The 22958-nt window shown below is 34.6% G+C and overlaps 1 protein-coding gene across 2 annotated transcripts in view; it reads left to right on the top strand.

The window, feature by feature from the left end:
• LOC150092255 (receptor-type tyrosine-protein phosphatase T-like) overlaps nucleotides 1-22756 on the top strand; it is a 56462-nt gene extending 33706 nt beyond the window's left edge. For both annotated transcript variants that reach the window (XM_090414959.1, XM_090414960.1), the window contains exons 2-17: nucleotides 6319-6472; nucleotides 6665-6752; nucleotides 8007-8083; nucleotides 8189-8225; nucleotides 8377-8474; nucleotides 10125-10241; nucleotides 10923-11077; nucleotides 11175-11310; nucleotides 11432-11581; nucleotides 12218-12296; nucleotides 14949-14995; nucleotides 15651-15785; nucleotides 15872-15997; nucleotides 21484-21638; nucleotides 21757-21892; nucleotides 22080-22756. In XM_090414959.1, the coding sequence (XP_090271085.1) occupies nucleotides 6319-6472; nucleotides 6665-6752; nucleotides 8007-8083; nucleotides 8189-8225; nucleotides 8377-8474; nucleotides 10125-10241; nucleotides 10923-11077; nucleotides 11175-11310; nucleotides 11432-11581; nucleotides 12218-12296; nucleotides 14949-14995; nucleotides 15651-15785; nucleotides 15872-15997; nucleotides 21484-21638; nucleotides 21757-21892; nucleotides 22080-22139 (1750 nt within the window). In that variant the 3' untranslated portion in view covers nucleotides 22140-22756. The remainder of the gene's footprint in view (nucleotides 1-6318; nucleotides 6473-6664; nucleotides 6753-8006; nucleotides 8084-8188; nucleotides 8226-8376; nucleotides 8475-10124; nucleotides 10242-10922; nucleotides 11078-11174; nucleotides 11311-11431; nucleotides 11582-12217; nucleotides 12297-14948; nucleotides 14996-15650; nucleotides 15786-15871; nucleotides 15998-21483; nucleotides 21639-21756; nucleotides 21893-22079) is intronic.
• Nucleotides 22757-22958: the final 202 nt, after the last annotated feature.

The raw sequence follows: 22958 nt of genomic DNA, 5'->3' as shown, positions 1-22958 counted from the left end.
GCTAGACTTAGACAGATAAGCACACGAGTTAATATATTAAAATAAACCATTTTTTCCACTAACGAATGAAGTTTCTATCTTAGATAGTCATCTCTTTCTTCAATCCTAGACATATATTTCATAAGCGTTTGCATTTTTTATGGTAATCTGAACGACTCTTTATCATTACCCTTGACCTTCTCTACACGACTTTGCAATTAAAAACAAAAAAGAGAAAAACTTCTACTTCATATTACAGCGTTGCCAAATATTTTGGCTGACAGTCAATTATTTATTGTCTCGAAAACTGGAAACAATAGCACTTGAAATTCAAATCGTAATTTCACCTCACTGACCATCTCTTAGCTCATCTCGTGATGTCATTATGCATATCATCGACTATTTAAAACCAGCTAGCAACCCCTTGCATTTTATGAGTATATTTGAAATCATCCACAGCACTTTCAAGTTTGCTCGTAAACACCTACGCAATGATGGAAATCATGTATGTATTTTTGACATATTCTATGTGTGTGTGTGTGTGTGTGTGTGTCATGATCATTCTAATTTTTTATGATTAGCATAATATTTCTTTGATTAGTACATCCGGAAAATTCTTTCCAATGTTACAATTATTAATATATTGCTTGTTTTATTGCAACTAAAAAGACTTTATTTTAATGCAAAAGTACCGCTCTGGGGTGCCTTATTCTTTGAACTGTTTAATTTTTAACATTCTGGAAAAGAACGTTGTTTCCATAGTAACACGGAGAACTGAATCCTTTCTCTGTTGACATTGGAAACACATACTGATGCCAAAATTAAATTCACACCAACCTTAAATCATTATAGAATTATAGTTGTCGTAAACACGTAGTTTGAAGAGAATGACATCGGAATTAAATTTGCAGTGACTGGCACACAGCAGGACCTGAACTCGAACATAGCATCTGAGGGACATTCTGTTATGCGTGGAAGTTCTTCATTTCACTTCATCTGTGGGATGAGCTGAAACTCGAAATTAGGGCACTCCTAAGGTTTCATTAGTGGAACGCATTAAAGTTTTAAATTTGGAGAGTGGAGTAAGATATTGTTGTATTTCCACAAGACATTAGTAGAAATCATTTCAATGCGAACATCGAAGTAGTTATAACTACCAAAAGTGGAACAACACATTATTTCCATGAATAAAGACATTTTGTTTATATCTGCGATTTTCCGATGACTTTTGGTAGAATATTGTATATTCATTTCAAACTAAATGATTAGTAGAAGTCACTATGGGTCCTGAAAATGATTGGCTATGTAAAAATCGTAATGTTGAGTCAACAGAAGACACAGTTTCCCAAACGCAGACGTTTTATTACTCACTTTTTGAGATTTCTCCAACAGACAACACACCATTATCATAAGTAACGTAGTTCAAACTGCCAGCGTTACGACTTTGCATTGATAGAATTACTAATGTTCCATGTCTCAAGATTGCAGAACTAACGCCATCTTTTTTCTTTTTTTTTCAGATTTGATTTTAATGAAACAAAACTAGATTATTTCATCATATCAGTTAGATGACCACATGCTTCTTCGTATTTATGGTGAATAGCTTGTTACCGTCAACTTGGTTTTCATAAACTTAATTTTGATTTTCTGGGGAAAGTGAATCTTATCTCCACAGCCTACTGTCTCTCAATTTTTATGTTTTCCTTTAAGAGGGAACCCCTAACATTTCCTTATGAGACCCCTGACGCATATCGATTGAATAATTTGCGTGTTTTCGTGTGATATGCATGATTTGGTTTTAATTCGCAATAACCAGTATGGGTTTTCCATTATATCAAAACACGGTACTTGTAATATCCTTTTGGATCTGTTTCTATTACAGATGCATCTTATCATTCAACTCTTTCCTTCGTCATATGTTTAAATCTAGAATGAGTTTCCTGAATACGACTTCCTCTATTTGAGGTAATTTGTAATAGGATTTGCTCCTCTTGAACAACCCCGGTGTCCTAATCTCATTGAATTTCATTAAACCAAATGATAGTGGTAGCAGCAGTTCTAACTTACATCGACTCATTCTACTGGAATTTTATATGAACTCTATTTTTAGCAACGAATATAGCTGGCTCATGAATTCCAAAAAGACTGTTGTTATGCTATATCGCCTGCCTGTTTTCTACAGATGATAATATGCTTATTTTTAATTTATTTCAGTTTTTATCTGAACTTGTGAATGTGTAAGAGATACAAATTTCAAGTAAACTACTTTGTTTAATCTGTAGATATCATTTCTACTTTAAAGTACCTTTGAACAAAACTCGAAAACAACAGAGAAAAAATATATTAGAGTCGCTAGTAGCAAACATATTTTCGGTTTTCAATATATGCTGTTTTAGATTCCATTCATTTATTTAAAAGTATACTAAAAGACTAAAAATCATGAGTATAATTTGTTTGTGAATTATGTGTGTTCTGAGGGTAGTTTACCTGATTGCTTTCAGGAGAATAAAAATTGAAATTTTTCAGAAGCGAAAAATGTAAGAAAAACCCTTCAGTATCTATCAATTAAAACTAACTCACATTTTAGTTGACAATAAACAAAAGAAACTATTTTAGTATATAGAAAAAGAATGCGCAGGATATGTAGGAGTTCTGTAAAAACATCAGATTAAAATAACCTCTTAAAACATATGAAACCACTATTTAAAGTATTCTATTATCAAGGCAGTTATGATGCTGATTAAATGGGGAAAAATGGGCGTAATTTGTGCTAATCAAACTAGTTATGTATTTACCATGGAACTTTATCGTAGGTAGCCGTATTTCTGATGACGTTTAAATAAAGTTTTAAAAAAATACGGAAGTGTTTAAATTAGGGAAGCAGGAAACTGTGCCGTGATGTTTTCCAACGGCCTTCTATTACGCAACACACAACAACATTGACAAGGTCGTAGATAACAAAATTTAGCTTTAGTGGTCAATCCGAAGAAGTAATATGAAATAGGCATAATATAACTATCAGAATTCAAATATAAATATATGAACGCTATTTTGAGGTTTATTGGTCTGACGGTTTCTTTTTCTCTATATTTATTTCATAAATTAATTTGGCTAGAATGGCTTGGAGTCGAATTCCATCTAGGAAGTAAAATACTTTTATACAGGCTTTTCAATTGAACGTGAGTTAGCCGGTCTCATGGGGAAGAGGGGGTTTATATATATATGAGCCTGTGTAGCTCAGTGGATGTGGCGTTTGCACACCACCGCGCTTGGCCGACGGAAGGAAGACTTGGTTTCGAGTCTAGTCGGCGACTAGAGGAAATTTTTCTAAGCCTTTTTTCGACCGGTTCCCGAGTTAGTCGATCTCTGGCACGGGCAAGCAGGTTTTTCCTCCCGGAAACTCGGGTTTTTCGTCCTGTAAACTCAAGAAAATCGACCGTAGAACCCACATTATTTCAGACATTAAATATATTGTGTTAGGGTTAGGGACCACGAGATGGCGGCACATTTGAGCCGTCTCTCTTCACTGTGTACCGCTTAATTAGTGATAGCCTTGGGCCATCTATCTCTGATTGGTGCCAGTGGAGATTGAACTGCCCACTCAGTCTCCAAAAGTTAGATAGGGCTAAATGGCCTCGCCTACTCCCGTATACGGGAATAAAAAGGCGTTAGCTGAGCTGATTATATATATACGCAACTTAATGGATTTCTCCGTCTGACCAAAATAGGGCACATTGCAGCGACACCAAGCGATGAACTCCTGCATACTCATGTTTTGGTTTAGGTGTACCAAGTAAGGAACGAAGTTTGGATAGACAAGTAAAAGAAGTGTGGATTTTAAATTTCTTGAAAATTTTAGCTAACTTTGGTGAAACGGAGGTGATGGTAGAGATATAAACCCTTTTACATACTATTTTCAGTACGGTGAGCAGGTGGATTAAAGAGTACCTTACGAAGCGTGTGTTTAAGATAGCCGCTTTTACAGAAAGAATTTAAGGCTATAGTTCTTTGGTAATCTCTTCTTCACTGAGGAGGAAGCTAGCACATTTACCTAATGTAGAGATGATGACAAGCTTTTAGGGAGGATAATGATGAGGTTGCGTATGAAGTATCTGTTGGTATGTGTGGGTTTTCTATAAATAGAGATATTCAGTTTTGTTCACACAAGAGTGAGTTTCACATCCAGAAGCAGGATAAAACAATTAACTGCCAATTTCGAGGGAAATTGTATTCTTTGGTGTTAATAACACCTTTAAAGAATCCTGTCCATGGTTCCAAATTAAGAAAACATTATCAATATATCTTTTTCACAACTAGTTCTGCGTTGAAATAATAAATAGTTTTTTCTCTTTGGTATCCCTCAGCTTTCAGTCATTATATATATATATATATATATATATATATATATACAGGGTGTTCGGGATAAATTTGACATATTTATAATTAATTATATTTTTCCGTAAGTTACATGTATTAACACACACTTCTCTTCATTTAAAAGTTTGGACCCTTCTTCATTCATATACAAGATGTCAGAAAGGATGGATAGCTGGAACCCACCTGAATCATGGAAGAGAATAACTTGTATCATGATGATTCGTGCCCGCCATCAAAATAAGGATATTACGACTGCTGCCCAATGCTCCCTGAATACAGTAAAAACAGTCAGGCATGAACTAGAGACTTGCAATGGTGACTACGAGGATGTAGCAAGAAGAAAGATCCCTAGCAGACGATCTGATTGCGTTCGTACAGCAGAATTCCTCGCAAATCTGCAGGAACAGGTGTTGAAGAACCCTGGCATTGGAATTCGGGCTTTGTTCGTGGAGTTGCTAACTGTAGTCAAGCCCTGGATAACAAGGGTAGCCAATGGTAGGCCGTATGTATGGCAGCAGGATTCGGCCCCTTGCCACACCTCTGGGAAAAGTCAAAAATGGTTGTCTGAAAATTTCTACGACTTCACCAGTCCAAATGTTTGGCCTCCAAACTCCCCAGACCTTAACCCCATGGATTATTTTGTATGGGGCGCAGTTGAAAAAGACACCAATCGCACTTCCAGTAATACAAAAGCCCAGTTAATGGATAAAATTAAAACAGTTTTTGCGGCCCTTCCCAGGGAGACTGTAGCATCAGCTTGTTCGAGGTTCCGAAGCAGAATTGAAGCTGTGATCGATGCTAATGGTGGTTATTTTGAGTAAATCTTGTTGATAGTATTGTAATTAACTCTGCCTGTAATGTTTTTTTGTCAATTCATTAAATTTAATAGATACAAAGAAGATTTTCTTTTTCCTTACGAAACTGTCAAATTTATCCCGAACACCCTGTATATATATATATATATATATATATATATATTGGCAGACCCGATGATGCATTTATAGGCTGAAAAAAAAAAGGGTGGAATAAATTTTCTTATTTTTGTAGTTTTTTTTTTTTTTTTTTTTTCATCAGGTGTGAATCTCCCCACCTTAAAGCATTTGAAGTGAAAATGACAGAAAAAAGTAGCTCAGTAAATTAATTTCATTGGTTGAATTCTTTCTAAGGCAAGACAAGATCGCATTTTGATCTGTCAACTGAGATCGAAGTGTCGCTTGCACTCCGTCTAATGTCCGTACAACAGCATAGAACCACAATGTCCTTTCATTTGAAGGAAATCGGTTCGAATCTTTGGGATATCAAGAACATGAGTGAAGATTTTTAACCGACCGGAATTACTAACTCATACTGAGACATGAATTTTCCCTAACCCTGCAAAGAACACAGACCAGCCGAAAAACGCATACAATTAATAATACAAAATAAATAATAGAAAAAAATTATATTAGGAAGACGAGATGCGATTATCCTTTAACTCGATTTCTCATTATTAACACCGTAAAACGATGCACGCGCAAGTGGCCCGCAAAGAATTCAGTCTTCTAAAGCAGTTCAGGTTTTACTTCGCAAAAAATTAACATTTGTGTCGGTGCGTCTTGCCTTTTTCGCCACAATGGAAACGCATTCATTGAAAAAGTGCGTCATCCGGAGTTCCATGGGAACTGTGTCACACCTGTACACCAGCAGCCACTGCCTTCCAAACGAAGGCGCACCTTTAGGTCACGATGTAATTATTACCCAAAATGGCGGTGCCCTGGAGATCATTGCTCGTGCCAAGCTGGTTTTAGATATTGATTACCTGTCGTCAAAAATGTTTTATGCTAGACGAAATAATTTCTATTGTGTATGTAAGCACAACTTGACCCACGGTAACGGACAGGAGGAAGTATCCTGCAAGGCCAACTCACCGGTTCATTGAAGGGAAGTTCCCACTCTAAACGTTCTCACCTTTTGCCCCCACAGGCACCTCGCACTCCTTTGGTATCTCACGATGGCGGGAAACTGTCTGGTCCACGACAGCGCCAAGAGGGAGGCCAGTCACGTCGTGCAAGTGGCCGATCTGCCCTGCTATGTCAAGACCATGACGGGGAGTGGCGGTTTCAAGGAGGAGTACAACGTAAGTTTATGCATACGTCTCTAGATGGCGCTATTCTTCTATTTGTATATTTATTCGTTAGTTAGGTAGATTGTTTAGATCAGTGAAATTCATATAACTGTCAATAGATGGCGCGCTTCTTTGAATAATGATAAGCTGATTTTACTTGGTTTGCTGATTTTTTGTTCATTTGTTTGTTTTTTCTTTCTGCAGGGTATAAAGACTGGCCAGTTGAAATCGTGGGATGCTGCAAAGAAACCTGGAAATAGACTTAAAAATAGATATTCCGATCTTCTACCATGTAAGTTCTGGACCTTAATAGGAGTCCAGTTTGAAATTTCAGTTACATTTTTGTTTACAGTAATTTGTCTTCACAAATTAGTTAGAAGCAAACAAACACTGTGCTAGTTATCTTTCTGCATCAAGAAATATAATAGGCTACCCATCATTCTGTTAGTGATGTAAATTTCCATTAAGTACTGCGAAAACTATCACAGATTTTCTATCTGTAATATGAATGAATGTGAATGAAAGAGAAGTATCAATCGTTCTAAGAGAAGGAGAGACTTTAAATTAAAAAATAAATAAATAAATAAACAGATCGCACAGTGGCTTAATTATCTTCTTCACAAGAAGACTCATTAATTCAACTTGATTATCGTGATGAAAATTTCTCTTTCAGGTGCTTCTGTTCATTATAGTGATTTGGCTAGTCTCATTCTTGTAATGAGGTTTTTTTGGGGGCAGAGCGGAGGGGGGATTTACAACTTAAAATTGTGTTATCACATTTTGGATTTTGCTTTATTAGCAAAATAAGAGAATGTCCCAAAAAGCAAGTAAAAGCAAAAATGACAAAAACTTCATAGTTGGAATCAAAGAGTTAGAATTGGAATCAATAGACATAAAATCTGTATCTTGTTTAGCTAGCACATAAATTTCACTAATAATTGACCCTGTGACTGGTTATTGGCATTAATTGTGATTCTCGCGTTTTATGGCTGGTGTTAACGATTTTAACGAGTAGGCAGTGAATGCAATTTTTCAATTTAAATTTATTCCATATGATGTATTGGAGTTGAGACATGCACTTATTTCCAAATATTAACAAGTGATTGTCATTAGTGTTGCAAAATTAGCAATTAAAATGATAAATTGGACTCTGAAAAAGACTACATAAGTCAAGTAGAATTGCACACGTTGCTTATTTCTTGTTAGATATACTCGTCTTATTAACAAAGAGGTTGTTAATATATATATGCGCATGTCTAGTATATAAGCAGGCATATAGAGATACCGACCTTTGATTATACTTCTACCGAGTGTAAAGTGTGACCCCTCGCTGTGTCTAACCTGCTTTAGATTAATAACTAATCGGAAACCTGAATTCGCTTTATTTGTGTCACTATTAAAAGTCTGTTATACTTCGAATTTGTGTAGTGTAACTTTTTTGATCTGTAATGAAGTTGATATCCAACACAGTGTCATACTTTGTTATTACGCTTTCTCCGAACATTTTAAGCTTGCCATAATGACTTCCTGTCTCTGTTTCCTGTAGATGATGACACACGTGTAGCTCTGGAGCCGCTTCCCAATGATCCTGACTCCGACTATATCAACGCTAATTACATCGATGTAAGTGTCAAGTACCAGTACCGCATTATTAGTAAAATTCATTGCAAATATAGTACGAATATGTGAGTGGATTTTTATAATTATTTTATCGTCATTTTATTACAGGGTTACACCAAAGAGAAGGAGTATGTAGCGACACAAGGTAGGTCTTATTCCTAAGATGATGATTGGATTCACGACTAAAATTCTGTTTACTTCATGGTCCTTATGTTCTCTTCTCTCTCTATCTCTTATGTATAGTATGAACATTTCCTTAACGTAATTTTATTTTATTTATCTCTATCACCATGCAGGACCACTCGAAAGAACAGTTAGCGACTTCTGGCGGATGGTTTGGCAACTAAATGCCTGCAGTATTATTATGGCAGCAAACATCATAGAAGAAGGGAAGGTATGATAATTGAAAACCTCTTGAAGACTTCCATAATGGCATGAAAAAAAATTGAGTATTTTTTTGAAATTTCTGTTATATATATATACATTTTACATAGTGTGTTGTTCAGGGTATCCATTGCGATGTTATATGAGGCTACCATCATCCAATTTGTGTGATTGCTACATAATTATGCTAAAATAACACCTTACCATTCTACCTGAATAGCAACATAAGCTACTGAAAGGACAAAGCAGCCAGAAATTTGCTGCTGTTTGAATATTTTCAAACCATTGGGAGAGAGAGAGAGAGAGAGAGAGAGAGAGAGAGAGAATTGCGGTATCTTGTGTTAAGAGTTTAAAACAAACACGAACTTTTTTTGGAAGGACGGACCCTATTTGCATGCACACAGATAGTAGTCTGGGTTGAAGAATATATATATAAGACATATTAGTGAGTAATTAGGATCGAATTTATAACATTGTTTCTACTGGTAGGCTGGAATTATGATGACAAAAACTTTGCCAAAGGTTACAAAGGCTTCTTTTGGACCCCGCGTCTGCAAAAATGAATGCAGAAATTATTTTTTTCAATGACTGTTCTGTTAACACGAACCTGATGAGTATCAACAGGAAAATCTACCCTGTAATAATGCGAGAACTATCGCGACCCATGGCTTGAGTAGTAGAAGGGAAGTAGAGAGACAAGGTTAAACTATCCAGAGCAGAATTTCACTTTGAACTATAAAGATCACGTTTAGGAAGAATTAGAATGGGTTCATGGTGACGCTAACTTGTCCAGTTTGTCTACAGGAATTGATCATAATTTTTTCCTTTTCGACGAAGAATGGACCAAAATATCTTTCTGTTTATCAAAATTTATTGGAGGAGGGACATTTACAATTTCGTTCAAAGTTGTACCAACCCTTTTATTATGATTTATGAAAGCTCAAGAGTCTGAATAACTTTTGCAACATATTACAGATTAAAATCGACGAACAAAAAAAAAGCCTTATTGGAATAATTCATCAAGCCATTTATTAAACTAAATGGACCTCGTCTGGTAGATTGAAGGAATGGATAATGATCCAATACCTTCTAACCCATTAGAACTTGATCACAGTCTACTTGCATAACATAAGGCCATTCATTCTCATTAAGATAGACGGTATAGAGATAGAGCATCCCTTCACGCAGCCTTTCAAAGTTCATTACAGAACATGGAAACATCAACTACAGCAACAGACTCCTTAAATTGTGCATTATTATCACTGAAAATAAAAATTAACAGTGAAAGAGTGAACAAGTGCATGCTAAGGAACATTTCTGTCGCTCATGATGAATTCGGATGTTTCATAGTGGCACACAGCCAATCGTACCCTTGTTCAGTTGTTTTATTTATTTGGCGGTATTATAAAAATTATTAAAATATTTATTATTATACTGTATTATTTTTATTGTTAGATTTATTTTCATTCGTATGATTTACGATTATTGTAAAAATGCATATTGATAATGCAGTTTAAAATAAACCTATATAGTAATATATGTTTATAATGACGTCATTATTCATGTGCATTTCACAACAATCTAAATGTAAATTCTTTAATTTACAGTTTTATAAAATTTAAATACTAGAATCACAGTCCATGTTACATTATTACTGTAGAAAAAGTGTGAGAAGTATTGGCCGGACGATAGCGCCACCTATGGAGATATTTCCGTAACGTTACTCTCAGAACAAGTATTTGTTGATTACACTATCAGGATGTTTGAAGTGAAACATGTAAGTTATGTAGAGTTTTATCTCCAGATTTCTCCGCATTACGATTCTTAGTTATATTTAACATTTATTATTATTATTATTAAATTATTTGGTTATATTTCTATGCAGTGAAAGTTATGTGCATATTAAATGTCCAGTCAAATTAAAAAATAATTATTTTCTAAATATTCTTTTAAAAGGCCTGTGTAGCTCAGTGGAAGTGGCGATTGCGTCCTCTGAGCTTGGCCGCTTGAAGTTAGACTTAGGTCTAGTCGCTGACTGGAGGAACTTTTTCTAAGCCTATCTTCTACCGGTTCCCGAGTTAGTCGATCTCTGGCACAGGCAAGCGGGTTTTTCGTCCCGGAAACTCAAGAAAATCGACCGTAGTACCCACATTATTTCAGACAGTGACATATCTTGTTAGGGTTAGGTACCAAGAGATGGCAGCACTTGTTTGCCAGCCTCTTCATCGGTGGCTGCTATAATTAGTGATAGACATGGGCCAGCTATCTCTGATTGGCTACCGGTGGAGATTGAACTGCCCACTCAGTCTCCAAAAGTTAGATAGGGTATAAAGGCCTCGCCTACTCCCTATTAGGGAATAAAAGGCGTTAGTTGATTTTTTTGATTTTTGATATTCTTTTAAATTAGCATAAGCTAGTCAAGTGAACTGAGAATGATATTTTCTTTCCGATCTGTTAGGTAAAAGAGAATGGAACCAGGTATATTCGTCAGTTTCACTTCACTGGTTGGCCAGATCACGGAACTCCCGCATATCCTCTTTCACTGGCTTCTCTCTTGAACCTAGTAAAGGACTACAACCAAGGAAGCACGGCCCCGATCGTCGTCCACTGCAGGTAAAGCATCCAAAGAGACCATCGTTATTGCACTTTGAGGAATTAGCATTTATATTTTTATTTCTTTATTGCAAACTCAGTGCATTTTATTTCACAGTGCAGGCATTGGTCGCTCTGGAACAGTCATGTTGATCGATTCGGCTCTTGAGATGGCAAAAGAAACAGGAGAAGTAGATATTTTGGGTCTTCTTACGCGTTTGAGGCAAGACCGAGTTAATTTAGTGGAGACAGTGGTAAGGAGATGTAAAATCGCTCTTGAAGAATTATCAATTATTGCTAATTTAGAATTGATATTTTAAAAAAGAGAATTTGGTTTTATGCGATTTTAATCCTCTAAATGAATCTTTAATTTAGGATCAATATGCATTTGTTCACCAAGCACTTGTGGACGTCTTTTTCAGCGAAAACACAACGAACCCTTGTACTCAGTTTGAATCATACTATAAGAAACTGAAAACCGTGGATCCAGACACAAAAAAAGTGAAAGTTGACCTGGAATTTGAGGTAAGAAAAAGAGTTTTAAATTTCTAATAAAAATACCGCATAGTTGTGGTTTTCTCTTTTTATCCGAGAGATGGTGCTAGTATCTAATTTCTACAGTTAAGATATGCCAATACAAAAAGCAATTTTATGGAATCAGATTTTTAGTGTTAAATGATGCAGTAAATAATATGATAAATAATTCAGTTGACATAAAGTACTTTTTATTAAAAAGTATAACTGGAAGAAATCTTGTACTCAGTTTTTGAAGGTTAGAATCAAATAATATTATCATAAATAATTTTATATGGTTTTTCCATTTAAATGGTGGGTGTTTTTTCTATTATTTTCTGGAGAAACTGAGTAAGAGCGTGGCTAACAAGAAAGAGTGTTAGGATAAAATTTTTTTGGGGTGGAGATTAAAAATTTAGTGAAATGGGTTACAAGAATGCGAGTGCATCGCCTACCAATAAGGACAGGTGCGATTGATATTGTATGGATAGTTTAGATCTCTCCAGGATGAGCCTCCGGACTCCATGAAGGTGCCTGTGCAATAATAACAATTAAGAGTTATCTACGTTTTTTTTTCTCTCAATTTGTTTATGAATTATTTTGAGAGTTCACATTACAAAGATGCCTAAAATGAATTTATTTTCACAGAAACTTCAAAAGCTGACACCATCGTTTGACATTTTGTACCCATCCAAAGATATAGGAAAAATCAACAACACTCTGTCTAGTAAGTTACATTTCTATGGACTTGTTACTTTTTTTTTTTATTCTTTGTAGCAAGATATTAGGTTTAACGAGTTTCTAGTTTGTATTTTTTATTATTACAATTCATCTAATATTATTAATAAAATCAAATATAATTAATCAAATATTAATATTGTTGAATCATTTTAATAAGTTAGTAGCTCTTTAAAATCGCCACTGTGCTCGCTGTCGTATTAAACTCAATATATAATTGAGTTCGAATCCCACTGGCGGCATGGATGTTTGTAAGAGCTTTCTCTGGTCGAATGAGTTTATAAATCCTTTAAACAAATGATTACATAAATGGCATTCAAGGAATTTGGATTTTAATTTTTTTATATGAATTTTTTTACTATTAGTATTAAATCCCATGTAAGGAAACAAGACCATCAAGGCAAACAACTTTGATGACCTCATTCAACCATTAACAGTAGAAATTAAAATAAATAAGACAATTATTTCCAATAAAACTATCGTACCTATGTATAATCTACAAGGAATGCCACATTTTAGTAAATTAGTACCTTCTAAGTAATCGTCTAGGCTATTGGTTCCCAACCTTTTTCCATTTGTGTACCCCTTTTAAACCCATTTCTATAAATTGTTTTCGTGTGGTTTCAGTGGTCGCCAAAGGGGTCGATTAGGGGTCGACAGAAAAATATAAGACATCGTTGTATGGGTAATATTTAATTCGGTTAACTTGGATTACCTCCATGACAAAAGACATGGAAGTAATGACAACGCAATTAAGAGTGAATCGTGGGATCAGTACCTCCATCTTACAGGTCCTATTCATGGACCTGTAAGATGGAGTAAGGTCATGAAAATAGTTACTGAGGCCAATCAAGTAGGCTAAAATGACGTATTCACCAATAAACGGATGTTGGTGGTTCTTGCCGGCCGGCGCAGTAAGAGCGAGATTGCAACACGTTCATGGTTCTTATTTACTGATACAAGTATTCGATCCCAGTCTCATTTTTGCGCATCGACATACAAGTGAGCGTTAATGTTCTAAAATTCATCAACATACATATTATAGTTCAATCGTTATTCATTCACGAACTAAACTTCTGTATGTTGAAGAGTTGAGCAGCGCTGGTAGTAATACCAGTGATATTAATACCAGTAGTTTATTAATATCACTAGTAATACCAGTATCATCCATTACTTTAAAAATGGCGTAAAAATACCATTCTTCAATTCCATTAACAGTGTTATAAACTTTATGCAACTCACCTCTTATTCACCTTGCTCTAATGTTTCTCAACGTTTGAATATTTGGGGGACAATAAGAAAATGATGTTGCCTTCGTCACCTCATCACTGATATACTCAAAACACTCACCATTGTCGGCGAGGTCCCCCTCGCCGACAATGGTGAGATCAAAATCTTTCATTTTGATCAAAAGTGGGACATCAAAATCTTTGAGGCGTTGAGGTGGGGTAAGTTGCCTCGCTTCAGCTATCAGTATGGTTGCTTTTCTTTTGCATTTTCTCCAGCATGTCAGCCACATTTCATAGGAACGGAGGCAAACTTGGATGCAGTACTCTAAGGCTTCACCATTGTTTGACAATGGTGAAGCCTTAGAGTACTTAGATTTTTACTTAGAGTAAAAATCCAAAAATAATAAGATATTTTTGGATTTTTTCCCTTTCCACATGGAGGTGTTTCTTTACACTTTACAAACGTCGATTGGCATTTCTCAGACCATCAGAATATCGTAAGAGTTACTGAAGTAACAATATTTACCCTTCACTGTTAACTAACTCTTCCACTTTAAGTCTGCTGTTTAGACATCGAATTTTTAAATTTATGATCAGTATAACTCTTAAAAATAAAGAACAGCATTTACTGTTCTCTATCCTCTTTGGTTTAAGTATGCTGCTAAAAAATTCAATTCCCAACTTTAATGCTTTTGTTTCCTAAATTTTTAAATAAGACTGTTGGCCAGTGCAGCATCAAATGCTTTGCTGAAACTCAGATATAAATGTCCAAATTATTTCTAGGATCTAATAACTTTGTAATAGTATCACGTTAAGCAGTTAATTTCGATAAACAAGAACATGTTGACATTCAAATGACCTTCTATATTCTTTCTTAATAACAGAATGTGTGCTTTTTTGCCTACGGTTGTCCGGGAACTATAGTTCCCGAATTTCATTTATAGATGGGGAGGGGGGGGGGGGTCCAGTCAAGTAGAATTTCTAAAGCAGAACTTCTAAATTCAATATAAAGCCTTCAATAAAGATAACTATTTGATTATGAGTGTGTGTGTGTACCTCACTTCTCCCGATGTCTTATTACATTTCATACCCCCCCCCCCCCCCGAGCTCATTGCAGTTAAAGTGGTGACTGGCTTTATTTAGAACCCTCGGTAGCTCAGTCGGTACCGACGACGCCCTTCAGCTGGAAAAATGTGAATCCAGTCCAGGACGGAAATAACTTTTTATTGGGCTTTTCAACTGAAGGTGAGTTAACCGATGGCATATGGAGAAGTCAGGGTGTTTACCTTCCTTTTTTAATCTTTAAACATTATTATACTACTCATGATACTTTAATATACAGTATCTCTAAATCGGTATTTTTCACATATTTAGCTTTTTTTTTTACTTCATTATTTGTTGTCTATTCCCAGGTTCCAGATATCTGTGTGATAATATTTCTTGTCCTCTCTACATAAACGTAAGTATTCTTGAATAATTTTGACAAAAACAGAACTTTAGTTTCATCATGATGAAATACGAATAAATGTGTCAGTTTATTTTATTACTTTTTAAAATGTAATCTGTTAAATGTGCAATGATCTTGCAACAGGATAAAAGCAAACTGGTTTTGGGGTCATTTTAAATGTATGTATGTTCCACAAAGATATAACAGTGAGAGACAGAGAGAGTAACCAAGAAATAATATGTACGTATAAATAAGGAGACAAACATGGTGAGTGGGTGGACAGTTGAATCATACTTCAGGAAGATGTTTCTGTATGATCCACCCAATACACTTGTATGTTTAAATGTAACACACCTCTCCGTTGTTTTCCCCTATTTATCACTCTGTATCTGAATGAACCGGTTTTTCTTCAAGGCCTATGAGATGAAGTTAGGTAAGGAGAACAAAATGGAAGAGGTCAAAGGGTACCGTGAACAAAACCATTTACTTTGTAAAATGAACTAAAGTATTTTCCTTTATTAACTTGGTTCCTGTGCATCCTGATCTTTATCCCATCTGTTAATCTCCTTAAGCGGGAATAATCCTGTCTGATACGTACGTAGCAAATGTGTGTATATACTCTATAGGTGTTTCTTTTCATTTATAGGCGTTATATTTTGTTCATTAGGGTTACGGAAGACGCAACTCCTATATCGTGACAGCCTTTCCTGGGTCAGAACGCGTCCCTGACTTCTGGCAAATGGTGTATGATAATGACTGCCAAACGATTGTTGTACCCGGGAAGACAGATGACAACCAAGAGGTGGGTTAAGACAGATAAGAAAAGTGGATGATGCCCTGATTACTGTGTTTCACTTATCTCATGAGGTTTTTTTTTTTCTTTCACAGAATTTCTCTGTAGTGTGGCCCGAATCTGGAACTTTGCGCCAAGGAGATTTCAAGATCGAGCATGTAAATTCGGAACTGAGCGGTGGTATTCTTGTAAGGGATTTAAAACTTCACAGGATAAGTCCGGTAAGAGATTACATTTTAACTCCTAATATAAACGTTTCAATCTTCCTGTGTCAGTGTAGCCAATCAGCTTCATCAATACGCAGTTTTCTTTATAAAATGATATTGTTCTTTCATTGTTACTCGAATTTAAGATGTATAGACAAGACGGTATACTCAATCCAAGTGAAGTTGTCTTTTCTTTAAATTCCGGTCTACATTCTTTATCAGCTATTTTATGCTGACTGATTTTGCATCTTTCAAGATAGTTCTTCGTTAGACCAAGACGGATGAAAATTATCAGTAAACTATATCCGAACTTCCCTGTTTAAGGCAGTCTAAGTCAGTGGTTCTTAACCTTTTAACTGGCCCGCATCCCAATGAACTTCAATTTACATTCTCGCACCTCCTTAAAAAATGTGTTTTTTATTTGTTAGAAAAGAAAATTTATTTCAAAACAGTTTATTGAAAAATACATATACATATATGTATGAACATAAAATCATAACAACGTATCAATTTTTAGTGAATAATTTGTTGTTGTTTTTTCATAATATTTTGAAGGCGAAGTTCCTTTTTTGAAAAGGCTATGCGCATATAATCACTATTCGGGTTTTTGTTTTTATGTGTAAAAGTGATGAAAATCACTTTTATGTGCTTCGCCAGTTGTGGAAATGGTTCTGAGCATACCAGAATTGTTCTAAATCCAATTTTTCAAATTCCATTTGAATACGTGCATTGACTCGCATTTCAATAAGATCGTATTTTATTAAATTACCGTCGTTTATAGAATTGAGATAAAAAAGAAATGGATCCAGTATCTACCTCTGCTCTTTGCCAATATCTCACGTGGAAAAATATCCATGAAAAGCCTCAATCATTTGTTGCAAACTTCATCAAGCAAGGGAAAGTTTGCAAATTTATCATTTTTAACTTGACGTATCCAAATTTTTAGTTTTTCAATAAAAGCAAATAATTTTTCAGTAGATGTTATTATGTTCTTACCATACCCTGGCATTGATATATTTAATTCATTTAGGTGAGCGAAAATATCTGCTAAGTAGGCTAATCGAATTGCTGCATCTCTTCTTTCAAAGTCTTGAACTAAATTACAATTCTGGTCAGTAAGAAACCAAATAATCTCCTCGCGCACTTCAAAAACCCTGCTAAGCATAAGTCCCTTGGAGAACCATCTTATGTCAGTGTGATAAAGAAGCACACTATGGTTAGCACCGATTTCTTTGCAAAAAGCACGAAAGATACGATGCTTAAGCGCCCGTCCGCGAATATAATTTACTATGTTTACCGCTGTAGCTAAATATTGTTTTAAGTTCTCTGGCAAAGTTTTTGATGCAAGTGCATGGCGTGGAACATGCTATGCGTTATTGTAACTTGCGGTACGTCTTTTTTGATATAGGCAAAAAAAAAAAAAAAAAAAAAAACGGAATTATTGCCTAACATCGCAGGTACACCATCAGTACATATTGAGCTAATCGCATCCATTGGTATTTGATGTTTCAAGAAAAAGTTGTTAATGTGATTAAAAACATCAATTTCTTTTGCCACCAGCTCCAGTTGATCACAAAATAAAAATTCTTCCAAAATTTCCTTTTCTTTTATGTATCGCACAAATACTAATAACTCACTGCAATTATCAACGTCAGTTGACTCGTCCACTTGAATACACACTTTCAGAGGACTGGTTTTAATATCTTGTACTACTTGCAGTAAAATATCCTGACTGATGTCTTGAATTCGTGATCGAATCACATCGTTTGTTAATGGAATCTGCTGAATTTTCTTATGTCCTTCAGAAACGAATACAATTTCCGCAAATTCCCGCAAAACCAGTTCTTCAGCTATTGTATGAAGCTTTTTTCTTTACGCACAGATATGCCACCTGATAAGAAGCTTCTAGCAAAGGCTTCTAAACTATCGCAGAGACAAATTTTGCAATTAGACTTCAAGATGTTAAGTGTATGTCCTGAAGCTTTACCACCATGCTGATTGTTGAAATGTTCTAACAACTTTTATGGTTTAAGATTGGAGTTTGAAAATATTTTGCAACATAAAATGTATCGTGGTCTTTGAGTACCATCTTTCTCTGTTGCAAGTCAATCCGTAAGCAACATAATCGTCTTTCCATTGGCGTCTTTTGACGCCAATGGAAAGCCGATTAAGAACGCCTAAGTTAAGGATAAGAGAATTTATTAGTTCATCTTGATTTGGAGTAGAAATGCTTCTATTAAAAATTGATCCAAAACTAAAATCACCTAGTCAGGGTGAAAAATTAATGTAATTAACTGTTAAATCAGAACTATACACAACCCATCCTTTCAACAGATTTTACAGATAAATTAAACTAAATTAAGATCCGTTGGCATATTCGTGGTAATTTTACCACAACATGAAAACAATCCTCTGGAGGAATGAAAAAAAAAAGTACCCATTTTAAAAAGAAAACAAAGGATATGAGACAGTTTGCTTATATGTACATGGCGATTAAAATTTAAAAAGATCCTTACTGCTCCTTTAAGAATCAGCACCACGTATAAAAGAAATTAAAAAAATCTCAAAATCTCCACGCAAAAGAATCGTACTCATCTGAAAAAAAGAAAGCAAAAAGCAAGAAAAAAAACATTGTGTTATCACACACCATGAAATACCGACATTAATTAATATAGGCTATCCAATAAAACATAATCGCTTCATGAAATTGATGGTCGATGGAAATTTCCTATTGATTTAACTAATTATATCAATATTCTGATATTATTGTTTGAGATACTTTCAAAACAATACTTATTCCTATCTGTATCACTATCTTATTTCGGCATTGCTTTATTTCGAGTGGTTTTATATTAGAAGAACAATTCTAATGACAAATTGAAAGTGTTGCAGGGGATTGCTCATCAAGGCCTACTCTAGCACCAGTTTTTACAAGGGCAGCATTCCATCAACATGAAAATAAGGAAACCTCCAATAAATATCATAATTTTGTGACTCTGTTAAAATTAAATGGACTACATTAGTACGAAAGGTTTTTATTTCATTAAATACAGATTTTATATTTTTATTTAACGGTTTAAATTTTTAAAGTAAAAAAAAAACATCGAAAAATTAATAAAAATATTCGCTGAAATCCAAATCATGGTTTCGATATATGGAAGATTATATTTGTTAACTTCGTAAGTTCTTCTGGCTTGTTGAATGTTTCGTGGAATCAAAAAACATTTGCTCTGATACAGTATGAGACTAGCTAACTCATGTTCGGTTGGAAACCTCTTATAAAGGTTCCTGGTGGCATTGGGCGAGATTCAACACCACTTTTCCAACGGAAGAGCCAATATTGCGTTGTCCTAACGACGCAATATTGGGTCTTCGCTCAGTATGGATCTTAGGGTTGTCACTCTGATGTCGTAGTAATGCAATTGGAAAGTAACTCTATTCAGAAATATTTAATATTTAAGATACATTCCAGAACGCCTTCATATTCTTTAAAAGGAGTACACAGCATTCTTTGAGAAAATGATTGGCTACATGTGGGTCTAGACAACAATAGCCAGACTTCTACTATCTCATGTACCCAATACTAACTAGTATTACTGTGTGTCTGTTCTGTGATCGATTTTCTTGGAGAAAAATCCCTGCTTACCTGCTTCAAAGAGTCTAACACTACAGTTGGCTGGACAAAGAAAAAAAGCCTAGACACGAATCTGTAATGGTCTTTCTGCAGATCTAAAGTCGTGTAATTATTCACTATATGATAGTATTTATTGTAACTTGATTTAACAGTGGAAGATTAAATTTTGATTATTTATTTATTCTTTTATTTTTTCAGTGAATGCACGATTTTCGTAACAGTCTGGGCATCGTAGAATTGCTCTCAGTGAAATAATGCGTTCTTTTGATAATGGATTGTATTATTATTATTATTATTATTATTATTATTATTATTATTATTATTATTATTATTATTATTATTCGTGACACCTCCAAGGAGTCCGAAGACTCATCGCGGGAGGATACCTACAACTGGCTCAACCACTACACCGATCCTCTACTACGAATCATCTCCATCAACGCCATCTACCGCACACCTCCACCACAACCACAACTAGTATTTTTTGTCTGAAAAAACCCTGCTACCTCCGTATGAGATCGGCTAACTTGCATTTTAAACATCGATAAATAATTTAAATTCAGAATGGAAAATACTAAATAAAAATGCCGAAATATCAGCAAATCATTTAAATAAATATTATTCCTAAGTAAATGAATAAAATTTGTTCATTACCAAAATTCCTGTAATTAACTAATGGATAATAATATTAATATGTTGGCTTTCAACTGTACTCTGTAGAAAGGCAGATTTGTGTTACCAAGTTACTTTAATAAAAGAATTGTTCTGGAAATGTTGTGGCGCCATCTAGTACAAAATGATAGCATTATGAACAACGTTACGGCGGTATTTTCTAACTCATTCTTTCTGAATAATTTTTTTTTCTTCTTTACTTCCATGTAAAATAATTTCACGTAAGAAATTCATGCATATTATTGTCTGCGATATTTATGCTTGCTATTAATTGAGTCAATAATAACTTTGGCTTTAGTAAATTATTACTAATGATTTTGTCAAAAGCTGAGATGTGCTTTTTGATTAATATTTTGATGTTTTTTTTTTTTTTTTTTGGTATTTTGATGTTAGTGTAAAGACAATTTTTTTTTGTGATTTTTAAAATTGTCTTTTTCTTTTCATAATTTTATTAATCATAACACAGATTGCTAATGTACATGTAAAATTGTTTTAGAAATCGACAAAGACTACAGTAAAAGTTGTAGACAAATATTACAACAGATCATTTGTAAAAATGCTTGTTTTTAAATCATAACATAGCTTTTTCGAGTTCTTGGAACCTATCAGATTTTGTCACAACTTAAAAAAATAGTGAAAACATATATAAAAAGACTAAAATTTTCCTTTAAAATTTCCAAATAAGTGTATATCTATTTTTGAAATTTCAACAATCACAGACTATTGCTTATTGCCATATCTAGAATTGCTGAGCACTGCCGTCACCTTTAGTTGGCGCTGTATGTTCTTTGCTGTCCTTGCGCTAATAAGCAAGCGATTACTAACCAATCAAACATCATATCTCATTTATCCCTTCAGGAGATAAATCACCAATTGGATTTTGTGCATATTAACTGTCCTTCAGTATTTTGAAATGATTTTTAAGATTAAAAAGTGATAAGATGTTTAATTGATGGCATCTTTCGTTAAGTAATTACTTTACCGAACTTTTTTATTCATTTTGTTTAATATACAATTAAATAAGAAATAATTTAAAGGGCTCTCCAACTATGAACCCATGAAGAAAATTTAAACATTTGAGATCCAGCAATTTGTTCACATTTTCTATTTATATATTCTTTACTGGTTTTGTTTTCCGAATTGTTAATTGATTTTAACACTGACTTACTATTAATAATCAATCTTATTTTTGCAGGTTCAAAATGTAAAGAACATTAAACATTTTCAACTCCTAGATGTTACCGAGAGCGTTCCAAATAATTCTTCTGTAGACTCATTAGTAAAACTCCTCAAATCTCTCACCAGATGGCAGAATGCTACTGGAATGAAACGTATCCTAGTGACTAGCCCGTAAGCATATCTTGACTAGCAGTTCATCATTACGCATAAAAAACGTACAGGTTTTAATTGCTAACACCCACGTGTATTATGTGGAATAACAAAGGGATGTTTTGTTTCTGTCTTACAGATTCGATCTCTCAGTTTGTGGACGTGTTTGTGCAGCCAGTTTCTTAGCTGACATGATTCGAGAGAGTACAGCAGTTGATGTGTTCCTAGCAGCCAGAACTTTAAGACAGGTCCGAACTGGACTGGTTCCAACACTGGTAAGACATGGATTGTTTATATCAGCGCAATCAGGCTACAGTGTGTGTGCGATTTGTGTTTTGTTATAATTTTACCTTTTTGATCTTAGGTAACTTTATAAAAAATTAGCATCGTTGTTGTATTATACTGATAACGAGACAATAATTATTTCTTACTACTAATACTACTCGTTTCATTTATTTTTAGGATCATTACAGATGGTTGTATGACACCACCTCCGTTTTAGTTAAAACATTCTGTCACTAATCCTTTGTGGATTTTGTTGAAAATTTGAAAACAGTCGTCTGTGGACTGGTTACATTTTATAATATTCCATGCCTTATGAACAGCCATATTAGTTTTGTAACTATTCCTGTTGTTATTATTATTTTATTATGTGGGACCAGCACTTACTGCTCAAGCACTTTAGGAAACCTTTTACAGTGCCTTTTGGAACTTTCAAATGAGACGACAAAATGCCGGTGCAGTTTTGTTTTCATATTTTCTATAAGAGTAAATATTTTACCTGAAGATGGCGCTACTCATGCCATCGAAGATTCGTATTTTATGAAATCAATGGTTCGCAATTTTGACTGTGATTGAAGTTTGTAATAAGCTAGAGATTTATGTATACATAACCCACCAGCACGAATTCATATGTGTAAAGGGTTTGTTGTTATTGGTGAAGGATCATTTTTATATATTGTTAAAGCCTATTTTTGTTAGAATTTCTTCGTCATAGCTGTTTTGGTTTCTCAGTGGAACATATAATGTTTACATTGAGACAAACAAACACACATACTTATTTATATATATCATTTCTTGTTTGCTTTTTTGGGATATTTTTGTAAAGATTTTAACGTAAATAAAGACAGTGAAGAGTACTTTCTTATTATGTTTTTCTTATTGTGTTAATCGATAATATTACTCAGTCATCAGCTATTGGAAAACTCAACTTCACATCAGCAGAACTGAAGATAGGCCTAGTCAACAATCAAGATGAGAGTTATAAACGGAAAAGAAGTGGAAATGCAAGAATTAAAAGATAATGTTGACATAACTGGTGTTACCAAGACGACGAAGAAT

Source organism: Typopeltis vanoorti, chromosome 26, assembly GCF_054136105.1.
Source record: "Typopeltis vanoorti isolate ZY-2024b chromosome 26, IOZ_Tvanoo_1.0, whole genome shotgun sequence".
Taxonomy (NCBI): domain Eukaryota; kingdom Metazoa; phylum Arthropoda; class Arachnida; order Uropygi; family Thelyphonidae; genus Typopeltis; species Typopeltis vanoorti.
The sequence above is the reverse complement of the archived record's forward strand: the minus strand, read 5'-3'. Positions and strand labels throughout refer to the sequence as shown.